The sequence below is a fragment of the Gopherus flavomarginatus genome, chromosome 25 (genome assembly GCF_025201925.1).
Source record: "Gopherus flavomarginatus isolate rGopFla2 chromosome 25, rGopFla2.mat.asm, whole genome shotgun sequence".
Lineage (NCBI taxonomy): Eukaryota > Metazoa > Chordata > Testudines > Testudinidae > Gopherus > Gopherus flavomarginatus.
Genome location: NC_066641.1, coordinates 12,853,695 through 12,871,364, shown reverse-complemented (window position 1 = coordinate 12,871,364; position 17,670 = coordinate 12,853,695). Strand labels below are relative to the sequence as shown.

The 17,670-nt window shown below is 49.9% G+C and overlaps 2 protein-coding genes across 4 annotated transcripts in view; one reads left to right on the top strand and one right to left on the bottom strand.

Moving 5' to 3' along the window:
• The window catches only part of MED24 (mediator complex subunit 24), a 206,253-nt gene that overhangs the window by 51,596 nt on the left and 136,987 nt on the right, over positions 1–17,670 (top strand). The gene's annotated exons all lie outside the window — the stretch shown is intronic.
• On the bottom strand, positions 4,035–17,241 carry MSL1 (MSL complex subunit 1). Of its 3 annotated transcripts, XM_050934776.1 has the most exons (9): positions 16,273–17,241; positions 13,276–13,497; positions 12,926–13,149; positions 10,775–11,157; positions 7,457–7,521; positions 6,858–6,925; positions 5,457–5,581; positions 5,239–5,311; positions 4,035–4,290 (listed from the first exon to the last, which is right to left on the bottom strand). In XM_050934776.1, the coding sequence occupies exons 1-9, from the start codon at positions 16,915–16,917 to the stop codon at positions 4,200–4,202; spliced, it is 1,896 nt and encodes a 631-aa protein (XP_050790733.1). In that variant the 5' UTR covers positions 16,918–17,241; the 3' UTR covers positions 4,035–4,199. The 3 variants fall into 3 exon arrangements, with proteins under 3 accessions (XP_050790733.1, XP_050790734.1, XP_050790735.1); XM_050934777.1 differs by lacking the exon at positions 13,276–13,497 and having other exon boundaries at positions 4,035–4,311; positions 16,273–17,235; XM_050934778.1 differs by lacking the exon at positions 13,276–13,497 and having other exon boundaries at positions 16,273–17,204.

The window sequence follows — 17,670 nt, the reverse complement described above, 5'->3', positions numbered from 1 at the left end:
TTGCAAGCGTGCCTGCCCCGCCCCCAAGGAGTTGCTGATCTGGGGCTGGTCCCATCAGCGCCTGGCGGGAGGGGGGCTATGACGTCATATTATCACACGTTGATGTCATGCTGGTATGACATCATCGCCCCTTCCCTCTGCAGGCCGTACTGCAGGGCAAAGAGCCCCACTGCTCCCCCCCACCTATTGGCCCTAGTGCAGGGGAGCAGGGGCTGGGGGCCCCTCCAGCATTGGACCCACTTCGCTGGGGGGGAGGGGCAAGTGTCAGATGCCAGGTCTGGGAGCCAGCATGGGAAATACACGGGGGGGAGGGGGCAGACTGTTAATGGGCTCCCACAGCTGTAGATCACTTCAAGCGAAGGGGGCGATCCAGGGACGGACGGACAGACAGACAGAGACACCCTTCCTGCAGGACGCTGCACAACCACGCATGCACCTAAGTTTTCCCCACGGGTAGCTCCAGTTCACGCTCCTCACATTGTCCTATATATCATTTTCCAGCAAGGAAAGTGAAGGAAGCCTGCCTTAGGGTGAAATGCTGGTAACTTTGGCCCCATTCCTCATAGGAAGTTAGGAGCCTAAAAGTTCAAAAGTATTTAGGTGCTTACTGAAATGAGAGGGAGCTGAACTCCCAGCTATCCTTGAGTATCTGGGCCTTTGGGACTAAGTAGGGGGCAGTAGGGAATTAGTCATCCACATTGTACAGAAAAAGAAACAGAGACACAGAGAGGTGAGGTGACTGGCACCGACACTGATAAAGTGTGTCACTTGCCTTCACTAGAAACAGACAACACAGGCATGTTGACCACCCATTCCCTGCGCCATTATCTACCTAACACACTTGTTCACCCTCTGTAAAGTGAGGTGATTCATCACATATTCCACAATAGTTCATCTCTCTTCCAGCATTTGGTATTCCAGCACTTGAGGTACACCCCCTGTTCAGCTGTTATCTAGGAACAGCAGTGCCTATCTTTGCCTTTTCATCCACCCACTTGCTTAAAGACTTGTAAAGAGAACAACAAAAAAATTAATCGGAAGCAAATGGCTGAGTGTGAGTCTCCGGAATTACTGTTCCCTACAGAATTTATTAAACTAGCATTTGGCAACAGGCCAGTCAGTACTCAACCTGCACTGACCCAGACCAAGGGTCAATCTGCATTGCAGTTTTTAAAGAGCCAAAGCACGTTCTGGCAGAAGCCTTTCAGAGCAAATTGGAGTCAGATTACAAACAGTTTCAGGAAATATTTTTAATTTTTTTCATACATTTCAACAGTGGGTCCCACATATTTGGCTATGGAATTGATGGCTAACAGGTTAGGACTTCAAGCTTTCAGAGGAAAGATCCTTAATGTAGTTTCTACCACCGCCAAAAGAGAGAAAGAGACGAGGCCTCAAGGATAGATGGTTCTTCCAGTCCACATAGTTCTTAGCCAGCTCCGGCAGCAGCTGACATTTCTAAAGCTGGTAACCTCATTTCCATGGGAGGCACCAGCATGCCAGAGAGAAGCAGGCTAGATTTTTAATTGGGTCTGAGAAAATTTCCAAACAAGACGTGTAAGGGTTTGAAACAAATGTGACCATAAAACGTACTTTTTTTTTCTATTTTATTGTAAAAAAAATTTGATTTGTTTAAATTTTTAAACATACAGGCAGAATTGTTTAATACTCCCCATTAACACTGTTAATTCTAACAAACTGAAACAAATTCAAAAAATTAACAGCCACAATAGTTTTTATTTACAATGGAACTTTTTTTTTTAATAAGATATTTACAAGACGACCGATTTTACACATTAGAAATGGTATCAAAAGTATGCATTACAGACAACTGTGTGTCAAATGGCCATAAAACGAGGCTGAAAATACAGACAAGCTTTCTATTTTATTTTTACACTAGCTTAAACTTGGTTAAAGAAAGCAAGGTTTTAAACCAAAGAACGGTTCTAATAGGGACTCGCAGGGCCTTCCGTTGCAGATTGAATTTCACAGTGTTGTACCCCATATTGGGAGAAATAAGACTATTTTTCCACACTAACACTCACTGAAAATTTAACTTTGTACTTCCCTACTCCCGGCCGGCCCACCCCCCTTTGTAGCTGATGACTGCTGGATCGCTGTGTATTAAAGAGGATCATTTATAAAACCTGGCTGCCTTTCTGGATGGCAGCAGGAAGAAGAGTTTAAAAACCGGCTTTGCACTGGGAGTGAGGGCAGTGGGAGGCCAGGCAGCTACCTCTCAGAGCCGGCTGTCACTGGGACTCAGCAGTGTTCTGACCCCTGAAAAGCCACTAATGCAGGGTATAACCAGAATGCAAAACCCGCTCGATGCAGACCTGGAAGAGACAACATCAAGGAAAGAAACAAGGCTCAAGCTAATATTTGCCCATTTAACATTTTGGCTCCTAATTGCACAGAAATCCATTAAGGACACACGCTATCATGCGAAAGCAGGACACCCAAGAACAGCCTTATTTAAAAAAAAAATATGCAGTGCCCAGCCCTAATTATACAGTTTGAGTGGTACCAGGGCCCATGCTTCTAGAGATTTTCCCCTTTTCCGTGGGGTCCAAACACCATTACTGTAGGAACCCTAGCACAACCCACTGCTGTGTCACGAGAATCAGCCTCTCTTCCAAATTGCATAAGAACCCCAGCTCTGGGGGAAAAGAAAAAAAAAACCCACCAGGTTTTGTATTTGTGCACTGCTATTTATAGCTGTTTGAACCAAAGCAAGGAGAGAAGATCGCTGGCCTCAGACAGGACTACAAACGCAAAAGGACCAAGCAGAGGGGATCATTTCTTCCCTGGCCCACTAACATCTTCGGAAATGAAGTTAGCTCCTCCCCCTAACCACACACCTGTCAGGTGGGACAATGACTGCGGAGCAATCAGACAGGCAAGCATTGTGAACAGGAGGAACAGGCGTTCTCTCTTTAGAGACCAAACATTCCTGCTTTCACTCCAGTCCACGGTGAAGCCTGAAAGGCGATTTGACACCTCGGCTCAAGACTTCAGTACTAATTATACCTACAGCAGAGCGTTTGGCATCACCCATTAGTGCAGTACAGCAACGAAGGCTCATTTCATAAAGGAAGCAAATTACTAGAGCTAGAGCATAGGTCCCATTCTAAGTTTCTCTAGCCAATCCAAGCGTTTTACAAGATACAAATGGTTTGCCAGCCAGTGCCGTCCTTAAACATTTAAATAAAAATGAACCACAATTGTGCGTCTCGAATTCTGTTTTCACAAACAAAAAATGTTTAAAAAACCCTTCACCCCCATCTATCTAGAACATGGCATAGCTGCTGGCAAACAGTCTCATCTGCAGAAGCATTTCCACACTGGCATTCGAGGGCAGTCTCGCTACAGAATATGCACGGTTAACCCATTTCTGACTCAGGTAACTAACCAGGTGCGTCTTGTGGCGACAATGAGATGCGGTGCTCAATCCAGCTGCACTCAGTGAGACACGGCACGTTCAGAACCATCTGCCAGCCTCTCTCAGGGTATTCATGAAGTTAGTTTCACCCATTATTTAAAAACAAAAAAGCAACCCTACCTAGCGCAACACAGGCACAGTACTAGAAGCCTGACCTGTCAGGCAAGAGGAAGTCGCAGCCAAATCTACTCTCCTCTTAGCTGAGTTCTTTTCACCACAGAGTTTCCAAGTGACAGAGTGACAAGCTTGGCCTAACTCTGCCTGCAGGTCTCATCTACAAGGTCTCGCTGCTGAATGTCTTTCCAAGAAAACAAACATCAGCTTCACAAAGATGATGGGCACCACACAATGAGCCAACACACACAGGCACCACCCCTGGGGACTCGCAGATGGGACAGGTCGCAAGGCAGGCCTGTTTTTAGGCTTCCCAACCCTCACAAAGCCTCTTATGAAGTGTAGTGGCCACAGCAGCTGAGGAAGCTTAGGCAGAGAGCAAAAGGGGTCTGAGCTTCCAGCCCTGCTGTGCCAGCATAAAGCTTGAGAACTTGCTGATCAGGAAAGCGGGGGGGGGAGAGAAATAAATAAACCACAGTTAATCAGCCAGGTAAAGTTTTTGTGAAAAACAGGAAAAATACAGAGGCCTGGAGAAAACCATCAGTGAATAAGAATATCCATGAGGATAAAGATTCACGGGACCGAATAACAAACAGTTCCTTGCCGATGGTACGCTACGCCCATCGCAACGCTACCCGTGCAGCTACTTTCTGCACGTTCGGTGAGGCGTCTGCTTCTTCTGCACCTCCAGCCGACAGCGGCTTCGTTCGTCCAGCCACGGCAGCTCAAAGTTCCTGTCAGATAGAGAAAAAGGCCTTGGTCCATGATGAAAACATCCAGTTCAGAACAGAAGGAGGTTTGTTTTGACTGAGACGGTGTAGCTGAATTACTGCCTGCAACCCCCCAAAACAATAATTATAATAAATAAACTCTAATTATGATTAATCTTTGTAAAGTGCTTTGAAATCAACTGATGCAAAGGGAAGCCTAGAGAAGTGCAGTGATTTGCCCAAGGTCACCCAGCCATTGGAAGAGGCAGGACTAGACCCTAGGTCTTCGAGTCCTCATCCAGTGCTCTACCCTTCAGGGCCCACTGCCGTCCCCCTCAGATGAGGGTGCAAATCTGAACAGGACTAGCCTTCAGCATGACTACCAAAGTGCCTGCCCTTCTATTGTTATTCCATGTGGAAGTATTGCAGGCCCGCGACGGGCGTCCTGCTCCCATACGGTGGTTGATTCTGCACTTTGTTGATTCTAAAGCCTCAGGGTGGGGTGGGAGCAGTCTTGTCGGTCTCGGAGGAAAGGCCTGGGAATCAGAGCAACTGTTCCTACAAGATGTCCTTTGGGCCCCTCTCCTCCAGCACACCCGTCTACCCTCTGTTTGGGGAGCTGGGAATTGACCGCATCCTTCATGTTTAATGCTGCACTAGGCCAGCCACACTCAGTTCTGTGCCGATCTGGCCACACACAGCACCGTACTCGAGGACTGACCGCACGCTGCCTACAGACGTTCACCACTGGGGTGTCACTTGGCTTCCCACTCCACCGAAGCTGAGTACACAACCAATCAATGTAACTGAGCTACTGCCCATCCTGAATGACTGTTTCAGGGCTGTTTAGAGACTAGCATGGCGGCTGTGTGTGTCCCCTACTGAACGCCACTTCCACAAGCATGGTCCAGCCCCTTTGCTGGATTCACTTTAGAGGAGCCCTGTCTAAACGTACAAGCGAGCAATACTTACTGTGGGGTTAGTTTTGGTAATGGTCGGCCAAATGCTACAACAGGCAAGTAGGGGGTAATCAGCAAGCTTTCAACTATCAGGAGAAAAACACAACGGAAGAACGTTACTCAGCTGCACAGCTGATTGGTGTGCATGGCTAGCTCAAAGCTACAGACCCGCTGATTTAGAGCAAATGCTCCCCACCCCCTTCCCCCTAACCTGTCGGATAAGGAACTCACCATCATCTGGCTCAGGGAAAAATGAGGTAACTTCAGGCTCAGATTCCTGGATTCCTTTCTTTTTATACATTCTGAGCTGCAGTCGCTGTAGAATTCTTTGTTCCCTGATCCTCTGAATATCCCACCTGGAAAACATAAAACAGTTAAAAACCCTTATCCAGTAAACAATACTTGGTACTTCTTTGAGCTCCTCGGATGGATGGCCGCAGAGCACTTCCTTAACGTCCACTGATTAGGCCTCGTGACTAGGCATCTGCTCCATCTGCAGCCACTATCATTATTCTAGGGCAGAGATACTGGAGAACACACGCACACCAAGTAGCATGCAAGGGCTTCTCCTCCTGCAAGTTTTTTCTGTTCTCAGATCCATGCAAGTTTCCTGCTGACACAGATGCTGGTGCATGAACAGGCGACAGCCAAGCTGGCTTCTGAGTACAATACAGGGAAGACTTAATATACTGGCCGGGGGGGATGCACTAGACGACCTATTGGGTCCAGTCCACCTCGATATAACGCGACCCAATATAACACGAATTCGGCTATAACGCAGTAAAGCAGTGCTCTGGTGGGCGGGGCTGCGCACTCCGGCGGATCAAAGCAAGTTCGATATAACGCAGTAAGATTTTTTGGCTCCCGAGGACAGCGTTACATCGAGGTAGAGGTGTACCTATGATCCCACATTGCTAATGATTGTCGTTACAAACACAGAATTCACAGATGGAAAGGCCAGGAGGGACCATTCTGATCATCCAGCCAGACAGGCCAGAATATTTCACCCAGCAGTTCCTGCATTAAGCTCAATAACTTGTGGTTCCACAAGAGCATCTTTGAGAAAGACCTCCCCCTCCCCCAGCTTGATTTAAAGACTCCAATGTTGGAGAATTTAACAACATTCCCGAAAGCTGCTCTGATGGCTCAGTTACCCCCTCTAAAAACCTGCAGGTCATTCTCAGCTTGAATTTTGCTTTTAACTTCAAATTCCGACTGGATCTAGCTCAGTGTCTGCCTGCCTGGCTAAAGCCCCTCAGAGAGAGGGTGTGGAAGTAACCTGAAGACCACATTCAAGTCTCATCTCTCAACCATCTCTCTGATAAGCTAAATAGACCAAATTCCACAAGTCTCTCATCATTAGGCATGTTTGCCAGCCCCCAGATCACTCTTGGGCTCTTCCCTGCACCCTACATTGGCTGAACAGAGGAGGAGGTGAGTTTAAATTAAGAGAAACACACTAAGAACTAGAACAAAAAGCTCCAGCTCCACAAACTTCTATTACCTGGCATCCTTCCTCTTCACTTGCTGGAGCACGTCTGAGTCTCACTCATTTTTAGAGAGGCCCTGGAGCGCCAGAGGCTGCAAAAGCCACTACTGCGATATTCAGGCTGGGAGAATTTTTGCCCTTACCTTTTCCTTCTCTTCTCATCCAGCTCCAGCTTCGCATGCCTTTTGGCAAATACACTGTCGTCTAGATTCTGGGAAGATAAGAGCAGACGTTAGCCCTCTCCTCCCCCATAAGGGGCATGTGCTTGTTCATTCATCTGCTGCAATCCACTTTCCCTGCAACGGAGGGAAGGGCTGCAGAGTGACTGTAATTGCAACACAAACATCCACAGGATAGTACAAATCCAAATCCAGGTTCTGTGGTGAGTCACCTCTCAGCGGTGACACCCAGTTGTAAAACTACAGCAATCATTTACTCAAACAGTTTAATAACAGTCAAGAGTTTCCAAGGTTTTACCATTATTTAATATCAGCTCGGCAAGGAGGCTGCTCATGTAAACGTAGGAGATTCCTGGCCCAGCTAGGAAAACTAGTATGTCCCTACTGATCAAACCGTACTAATGGCCCCGCAGACACAAGCTGGAAGTTCGAGCTTTAAAACCGACCACTGGATCAATGGTAAAATGGGTATTTTTGTTACATCTACAAGTTGTACACACGCAGGCCCACAGTGATTTATTCTCTTTGGTCTCCTTCACCAAAACCATTAGTTGACTATGTACCTCCAAGAGATCTGAAGGATTTGAGTCTCTCAGGGGCTCCACAGCATGGTCCCTCCACGAAGGAACTGCGGAAGGAAACAAGAGTTAACATGGGTCAGTTTTTCACAGGCCAGAAGGGACCTAATATACAACAAAGGGCACAGAATTTCATCCAGTTACCACACTACTCGCCCAGAGCTGGGAACAGAACCCAGGAATCCCGATTCCCAGTTCCCTGCTGAAATCACTAGAAAACACAGCCCTCTGTTCTGCACAGATGCTTCTGTACAAAAAGAGCAACTCACCATCAGTCAATCTGCTACAAATGGAAACTCTGCTTTCTTACCGCAAGGAAATGTTCGTTAGATCTTAGCCTGCAATATATGTACTATCATTTACAAGCTTGGTTTATGTAGCCTGCTCGGAGTATAACATGTCAGACCCCCAGTGATCCAGGAACTGGGAACACAGTTCACCTTTAAGAGAAGCCAAACAATTGTATTACAAAGAAGAGATCAGTTTGGTACAACACATGTGCTTAGACTTCAGGACCAGACTTCAAAGAGAAACTGCTGAGCTTCAGTTCATCTGCAAATTTGACACCATCAGCTCAGGATTGAACAAAGACTCTGAATGGCTTGCCAATTACAGAACCAGTTTCTCCTCTCTTGGTTTTCACACCTCAACTGCTAGAACAGGGCCTCATCCTCCCTGATTGAACTGACCTTGTTATCTCTAGCTTGCTTGCTAGCATATATATACCTGCCCCTGGAAATTTCCATTACATGCATCTGAGGAAGTGGGTATTCACCCACGAAAGCTCATGCTCCAAAACGTCTGTTAGTCTATAAGGTGCCACAGGATTCTTTGCTGCTTTTACAGATCCAGACTAACATGGCTACCCCTCTGATGCTTAGACTAGGGAGTTTCAAACATAACTTTGTGCCAAATCTGTTCCTTTTTTTACATGCTAACCCCAAGCACCATAAATCCGTGTGGGGAGAAAACCCGACAATAAAACCGCGCTTGGTTGCTGTTTAAAAGGATCAGGGGAGCTGTGTTTAGAGAGGAGGCAAGAATTGGGGCAAAATGTTCAGCTGGCCTCAACCCAGCCTTCCATGTCATGCATGCACATTTATTAGGGTTTGTGTTTTCCACATCCAAGTGCGAAACCAGGTGCATGTGCAAACTCAGAGGCCTCTAAGTACTGCTGCTTACTCTTTAAGGGCCATTGTTCAGGGAGACTCCCTTCTCTTTACATATCAGGGTTATTTTATCATCAAAGCAGCTCCTTGTTGCTAGGGAACCAGGGCACCTGGATTCAGAACTTGGCAGGTAAGAGAGAAAATGAGGGAAGTGGATTTTCAGCTCGTTTGCCTGAAGAGTATTTACATCGTGACCCGTTCTATCCCTGCTGCAGAATCAGGGACTAGCCCTCTCCCAAGACACCCCCCAATCTTTGCCGCTTTGCCAAGAGAGCTTTCAAACAGATCTCAACCCTGGGATCCTGAAGTATTTCCACAAAGCTAACCCAGTTTTTGGCGATTAGACACTCAACAAGATTTAGAGGCAGGAGAACATGGGGGAAAATGTAGGCCTCACATTAATCCCTTCTCCTTACAAATCCCCTCACTGGTCCGTTGTCCTGATTTTCACAAGTGGCAGAATTCTGTGAAATTCACCACCACCACAGCACAACCAAGAGACAATTCCTCAGCGACGAACAGCAAGCTGCTTCCCAATTTCCCAGAAACGGGCATGGACATTGCCATGTAAACAAAGAGGCTTCAAAGGCAGCCCCGTGAACTGGCCTTGTTCAAATCATTTCTGCCTTGTAGGTCAGTGCACGTCAGCCCCCAGGCCTGCCTCAGCACAGGGCGAGTTCAAAGCACGGATGATCAACTCGTGCCTCCTGACTTCTGTGCACTGAAATCAGATCCTCAAGGTCACTTCACACTAGCAGGTGTCTGGTTATTTCTTGTTTCAGGACAGAGAGGGGAGATGCCACACAAGTTTGGCACACTTGACCAGCAGCTACTGCCAGTGCCAACAGTAGACTAGACTTTGATTTGCTCACTAATCCAGCTTGTGGGAATGTCTGGTCTGGCCACAGGCCACCTCACCCTCCAACAGGCAAGAGGCAGGTTCCGGGGACTTTACTGAGGAAAGATTTGAATTTTGAAGTGATGGGAAGGCAGAGAGGAGTTGGGGCGTGGCAGAGTCAAGGTAAAATACATTGGAAAACACCCCTCCCCCTCCCCAAGTCATGAGGCAAGAGCAGCTGCCTGCTCACAAGCATTGCCTGTTCACACACCTCGCTGGGCAGCAGACCCCACTGCTCCCAGACCTCCTCTAGACAACGGCTCTGAGGAGAGCTGTATGTATATTGCCTGCCAAGAGCAAAGCAGGCTGGGATTGTGGGATCTTAGTTCACTTTGCTGAGCAGCAGACAGAACGCTTCTGTGCAGCTGCAGAAGATGGCTGGAAACTAAAGGAGGGGGGGATCAGCGAGGAGGGGGCCAAAGGGAGTTCACGTTGACACCCCCGACTGGTTTCTGTACCAAGGATCGTGTGGGTCACCAAGAGATTCCTTCTGCCTGCCCAGCCATCATGAGGCAGCAACTCGATGTGTCGACTGTGCCAGCATGGCCGTGAGGGCAAGGAAGAAGGGAGTTCACCTTGCAGTCAGAGGCATGGCTTGCACTAGCCATTCCTCCTATTAACATCCTGCTGTGAGCCTAGTGTAGACAGGGCTCTTCCAGCTGCTGGATTCTGTTGCCATTGCACTGGTCAGCACTGCTCAGAGAAGGCCTAGAAAACATGGCGATTAAGATGCCAGCGGCTATCAGTGCCTGGTGCCCACCAGCTTTCATGCGGGAGCTGAACACGTGAGCGGGGCAGTAATGGGGGGAGCTTTTCAGGGAGAAATCCCAGCGTGGACAAGGCCAGAGAGAAGGCCCCTTTACATAACTGTCACATTCGAGGTCTCAGAGCTGAAGAGTGTTTGGCTTTTTTAGTGAAATCAAAACCAGGGACAATCTACATCCTGAGATGCACTTTGCCTTCACTGGGTCACGTACGCACAATGCAAAACACAGACAGAGCCACTCTCGGGCTCACAGAGCCCAACTGGGGCTTTAGCTCTCCTTCCACGGCTGCTAGTTTGTTACTAGCCAGCACCTCCAGCAATCGGGGAATGACAGAGCACGGCTTTCTGGCAATTCCACCTATTTTCACGTTTGCCGAGCATCTGTTCGGTAGGAGGGCAACACTTCAGGTGGCAAGCACGTGTGTCAGACCAACCACTACGCAGCTACGAGCAAGTTCGTTATCGCTTACTTGCTACAGTCTCCTCCTTCTTTGGCGAGGGCTCTCGTAACGGCAATGGTGACGGGGGAGGTTGATGCCAACGACACAAGTACATTTCGGTGGTTGAAAGGTACGGCAGATCTTCTGTCTCGCTGGGGAAACTTTTATCCCTGGGGTGGGCACTGGGACTTTTCAATGGGGTGGATGGTTTTAAGGGAGTGTCCACTAGCGATCTGGCTTTTTCTGGAGTCTCTTGACTCCTCAGTTCACGTTTGCAAACAGTTTCGGATAAAGAGCTAGTCGACTCCTCTTTCACTGGAGAGTGTTTCAGAGTTTTACTCTTGACTTTTGAAAATTCAGCCACCAGCTTTTTAACTGGAGTCTTCCTCTCTGCACTTCCAAATGCCGACTTCCTGTTAAAGAAGGGAGAGAGGTTAGCAGCATATTCAGCTAGCCTATCATGAGAGCAGCCTACTCATTTTCCCAGTGTCTGTATTTGTATCGTGTGTGCCATAAAGCTAATGCTAGTTGTTCCAGAACCATAGATTAACATTGGTGTAGTCCAAATGCATGTCCCTTTGCAGAGATGAGGCAGCAGAGTCTGTAAGAGAGATAACCGAAGGCTGAGGGGTTTTATTTTCAGAAGACTGGTGTATTGTGCACTCTGAGGCTACTGCTTTCACCTTGGTACGGCGCAGCGTGCTATTCAAACCGCAACCCACCAATGGCAGCCCCTTACAGAGTGTGTTGCAATACAGCAATCCAGATTCCAGAGACATGGATAACTGGGAAAAGCTGCACAGTGAGTGCTACTCGCACATTGCCAGACCTGGGTTAAAGGGACACTCAACTAGTGAGAAGGGCACCCATCTATTTTTTGAGCACCCTTAAAAAAAAAAAAAGTATGTCTTAAAAAGAAGCGTGCAGGATTTCCCTATTCCCTTGATAACTAGAAGGGTCTTTGGGTGGACCCCTCAAGAGCAACGTCAGACAAATGCCTCCTCCCCACTCCCTTCCCATATACACCTGCCTGCTCTTTCATTAGGCTCAGCTTTGCTGTTATAGTAAACACCCTCTCGCAGGGCCTGAGGAAAAGCATGCTTGTGAGCTTCCCCTGATCAATGCATGAGTGATGAGAGACAGTGTGGTCTAGTGGCTAAGACCCTGGTCTGGGAGACGGGAGACCTGGATTCTATTCCAGGCTCTACCACTGAAATGCTGCGCAACCTTGGGCAAGTCACTTCACCTCTGTGTCTCAGTTTCCCCTCCTTGCCTTAGGCGCTCAGATACTGTGGTGATGAATACAGTCTAAAAACTTACACATACTAGACTAGAATGTACTCATGTTAGTGCACGAGACAAGTGAAACAGACCATTAAGAATAGAGTTAAACTGTCAAATGCACAAGTTAACAAGTTGGGGGAGGGAGAACAAGAGAAGTTACTTAGCAGTAGGCAAGTTTGAGACAGAGAAAAATCCGATTTTCAAGCTCTTAAAAAAAAGGAAGGCATTTTTGGGACATAAATGTGAACTTGGGAGCAATGAGTGACCCAAAAAAAAACATTGCCACGCAAAGTTACAAACTTTTTGGACAAGAAATGGGCAAACCCACTCGGTAAAGGCGACGAGCTCACTCCTTGTCATCTCCTCGGGATGGAAAAATGCTTTTTATTTCAAGCTAACATTACTCAGATAACTCAAAGGAGCACATCCACAAGTGGGCTGTCCTAAGTTACCCCAGACTTACGAAATCCAGGCATATTCTTTGTTCTGCATCTAATATGGATGGTACTTGCTGCTTGGTATTCGAACATGCATGTTAACACCTAGCTCTTCTTTAGCGCTTTTCAGCAGTAGATCTTACAATACTTTAGAAAGGAGGTTGGGATCATTCTCCCCATTTTACAGATGAGGAAACTGAGGCACAGAGCACAGACACAACTTGGGCAAGGTCACCCAACAGGCCAGTGTCTTATTTGTCAGGCTTCGTGGTATGTGCCAGTCAAACCGTTAAATGAAAAGCTGACAGGAGTTAGTGTAGGAGAAACAGCATTAAAGCTGGCAGCTCTGATGAGCTTTTATACAAGTGATGTGAATGACAGCAGATGCGTACAAACACACAGGCCCCACTGATGCATGGCAAGCCCTTATTAAGAGTAAGGTCGTGAAGGGGTCCTGTACCTTTTATGTCCTTTTCCATTTCTTCCGTACGAAACGTGTTTCGGAGGCAGGGACTGGGACGTGTCCAAGAGATCCTGCTGACATTCAATCTGTAATTTCTCGGATGCTTCTGATTCAGCCTTCTCTTCGGTTTCATACCCTTGAAAAATCCTGTGTTTCTCTCTCTCATTATCCTTCTTCACCAGCTGCATCCTCCTTTCCATGCGCTCAATCCGAGCTAGGAGCTGAAAGAGGAACAGAGACCAACACTTACGCTTTCACCGACAAGCTTTCATCAGAGAAGAGTTACACCAAGTCCAGTTTGATTGAAAAAAATAAAGAGACCCTGACTTATTTTATTCACATCACACCTGTTCTGGTATTTGTGCCTTGCTGTCCACCACCTCTGAGCTACAATTACAGTCTTTCTCCAAACTGTACAGATAACAAGACATCACAGAGAGGAAGAAGTTCCAAAGAGACTTCATTACAGTATTGTCATTCGGCTCAGGCTGTACCCCCATGGTTCTCTCAACGCAGGTTTCAAGGAAAATGACCAGTATGAACTTCACCTCTAGAAGCTGGGAAGATGGCTGTGGAGTGATCAGATGAATTAGAAACGCTCAAGACACATTTCTGATCCCAATTATAAAGTTGGAAATCCTGAGGCCACACCTCTTACTTTAGAGTGAAAATTACAGCTTCAGGTTGATTTAATATTTCAGACTCACTAAGGAACAGCACAATTTGGCTTAAATCATTCAACTCCCCTCCCAAAGCTACAGAGGGGAGATATCAGGGACAGCTACATGGGGAGAAGGACAAAAGAAACAGGGTTGTAATAAGAGACCTTTACAAATGAGAAAGTGTTTAGGGGTAAAATTTTCAGAAGCACCTAAGTAACTCTAGAGCCTCAATTCTATTGATTTTCAATGGGACTTGGGCACTTTTAAAATTTTTACCTGTTCTGTTTACCCACAAGAAGCCTGGACATCACAGCTCCAAAACAACCACATTTTTGCATTCAAAACTCCATAAAATATTCACTTGTAATTTGACTTATTGCTTCCCCTCGTTCCCCAACCAACTCCATCCGATGATCCAAGGAGGGAACAAATGGCTACAAATCGTTCCAATTGACAGATACGGTGCAGTTTTGGGTGCTCTCAAAGTTTGCGCATCACCTCCACATTCAACGAGGCCATGTAATTTGTAATTGGGTCTGAAGAATATCAATGTAAAATAGATTTTAAAAAAAGAAAAGAAAGAAGCTTACCAAAGCTTCTGATTAAAATGCAGTAGGGATTTATAATTCAGACAGCTCTGTAATTGTGCAGGAAATGCATTCCAGAGAGCCACCTCTTCATCCAGGTGCTTTTAAAAAGCACCTGTTAAAGTGAGAGAGACACAAGCTACAGTGACTTTCAGTGGGTCCTGAGTCTCAAATCAAGCTGGATGTGTGTGCATGTGAGAGAGAGAGAGGACAACACCTTTAACCTTCACATAGTCCCACAGAATTGAATCATATGGACACAATGTACCAAGAAAATGAATTTTAAGCTTTCTCCCCTTCAAGTTGGTATCAGCTTCATTACAAGAGAGAAAACAAATTCAGTGGTGTCCTTAATTCAACCCCTGCTTTGCCTAGGTACTGCAGTTAGGGGACACAGCCTCTAGAACTGATTATGCATCTGCAGACAGCAGGAGACCAGAGGGCCAAAGAGCCAGAGAGAACTAACTCAAATGTGCTTGTCTCTCTGTTTGACTCACAGGCTTATCATACATGGCTTGTGTGTTCTATTTCCTTGATTTTTTTTAAACCCTCACAGGAGAGAATCCCACGTGTCAAAACTCCCATCACACCCTTTGACTGCAGTACAGCAGCTGCTACCTCCATGTTGGTTCACTTTACTCAGATCAACACCAGGATAGGTTTTGACAGTGCCTTGCACCTCAGACCCTATCCCACCTTGCAGTCAGCATATGCCAGTAAAATACCGCCTGCTGGCTCGTGCCATTCCTTTGGAAAGCAAGGAAAATAATCCCCCACTCATTGGATGTGCAGCCCTTTGAAGATTTTTGCAAAAAACAAAACCAGACCACCATTCCTGCAGGGAGACAATTATAGGAACGGGGAAGAAATTTATTTTTAGGTTGCTGCAGGCATGCAGATTATGGACAGGATAGTGAGGCCAATAGACTCTGTGACATTTTGAGAGAATGGAGGACTATTTATGGGTTTGCCCTGTGAAATCTGCACCAAATTGGATAGTTTTAAATAACTCCTGCTTGCAGGGAAAAAGCTAACAAATATTCACTTGGTTCTGATCCAGTGGGGCTTTCCAAATCTGTTCCCCTGCGCCCCATGAATCTCTCCAGGCTATCTTGGGGGCGGGGGGGCACCACTGCTTCACAGTGAACCTTCCCCCTCAGACGTGCATCTGAGTAAAGAGCAAACCCTGCATTAGCCCAGCTCTGCAAGTGGGCCAGGCTTCCATGCTCCTATCAGCAAAGCGGGTCAGCAGCATCGGAGTCTGGACACTGGCCAGGATGTTGTTTCTGTACATTGCCTCAGTACGTGTGAAACATTTAAAGGAGGACGAGGAGGAACCCAGGCTGGTCTCCTTATAGCACAAGGGGGTGGGGAGTGGGAGGCTCCCTGGAGAGGAGCAAAGAGGAGGGAAAGAATTTGCTCTGGGAAGGGGGGAGTGTGTTATCCATTTGTAGTAATTAAAACGGCAGCAATTAAAGGGCCCTCTGTGCTCTCCCGCCCTGCCACCCAGATGGCTCGCTGCAGCCCTGTTTTACTTCTGCTACCTCCATTCTCCTCCGTGCCAAGCCTCTGCAGGAGCCCCATGCCGGGCCCCTTTAATTTAACCCTTCACAAACGCTATCGCTCCAGCCTTAACCCGATCACAATCCCCGATGGGCTCCTTTAAATTAACCCTTTCCTTGCCCTGGCCGTTTCTAATCTCAGTCCTATGGCACCCGGACCCCAGCCCTTTAACCCTTAACATACCAAGGCCCTCCGCCCCGTCCCAGAGGCACGTTAACCCTTGGGTTGCCATGCCCCTCCCCCAACTCATCGACAGTTCCTAGCCCCCCTGCCCGTGAACCCTTTGGTTACAACGCCCCTCTTGGCCATTAACCCCTCGGGTGCCGTGTGCCCGCAGCCCCACCGCCCGTTAACCCCTTGTCTGCTGCGCGCTGCTCTGTTAATCCCTTGGGTTACAACGCCCCTCTTGCCCATTAACCCCTCGGGTGCCGCGCCCCTCCCCCATTAACCCCTTGTCTCCCGGCCCGCGCCCCTCCCCCATTAACCCCTTGTCTCCCGGCCCGCGCCCCTCCCCCATTAACCCCTCACCTACCGTGTCCCTCTCGGCCTTGAGCTCCTCGATCTCCTTCTCCTTGGCCTGCAGCTGCTGCTGCTGCTGCTCGATCAGGTCCAGCTGGAGCAGGAGGATCTGCTTGAGGCAGGCCGCCTGGTTCGAGGAGCCCCCGCCGGCCCCCATGGGGCTCTTCCGCACGCCGCTCTTCCACTTGCTCTCCGAGGCCGCGGCGGGAGGCGGCTGGCCCGGCTCCGCGGTGGCCGGGGCCGGGGGCGGCGCGCTGGCCGCGGCCGGGCAGCCCTTGTCCTTCGCCGCCACCTGGGAGGCGGTGTGTCCGGGCAGCACCGCCTGGTACTTGGGCCTGCTGCTGGCATCCCCCACGCCGGCCTGCTTGGTGCTGGCCGGGGGGCAGGGCAGGGGCACCAGGCCGCCCCAGCTCTCCTCCTGCTGCCCGGGCGCCCCGGCCGCCGCCGGCCCGCTGCCCCCGCCGCGGCCCTTGTGTCCCCCCAGCGGGGGCGGCTCCTTGGGCTTGCGGGGCGGCTGGCGGGGGAGCGGGGCGGCCTCCCCGTCCGGCTCCTCCTCCGGGCCCGGCTCCAGCGCCAGCCCCGGCCTCTCGTAGTCCAGCCTGTCCGCGTTCAGCGCCGTGGCCGCGGCCGCCTTGAAGACGGTGGATCTCATGGTCATGGCGCGGCCTCCGCGCCTCTCCCGGCCCGGGCCAGCTGCGGGACGAGGCCCCGGCCGCTACCGCCCGGCGCCATGGGCAGGCGGCGAGCAGGCGCGCGGGGCCGGGCGGACGGCGCTGTCCATGCGGCGGGCGAGCCGGGCTAGCGGGCGGCCTCCTGCGGGCTCATCCCCGCCCCAGGGCGCAGGCCCCGGCCGGGGGCTCCCCCGGGGAGGGGCGGACCAACGGAGCCTCCGCCGGGCTGGGGCGCCCCCTGCTGCGGGGGCGGATGCTGCGGGGGGGGTCCCGGTCCCGCCCTGGTGCCCCTGGCTGGGAGGGGACCGGATCCCGGTGCCCCCTCGGGTCCTTCTCTAGGAGGGGCCGATCCCGGGTCCCCCCGCCCGGTACCCCCGCTGGGAGGGGCTAGATCCCGGGTTCCCCCCCCCGGTGCCCCCTGATGGGAGGGGCCGGATCCCGGGTCCCCCCCCGGTACCCCCGCTGGGAGGGGCCGATCCCGGGTCCCCCCCCGGTGCTCCCCGCTGGGAGGGGCTAGATCTCGGGTTCCCCCCCCGTGCCCCCCGCTGGGAGGGGCCAGATCCCGGGTCCCCCCCAGGTACCCCCGATGGGAGGGGCCAGATCCCGGGTCCCCCCCAGGTACCCCCGATGGGAGGGGCCAGATCCCGGGTCCCCCCCCGGTGCCCCCCGCTGGGAGGGGCTAGATCTCGGGTTCCCCCCCCCGTGCCCCCCGCTGGGAGGGGCTAGATCTCGGGTTCCCC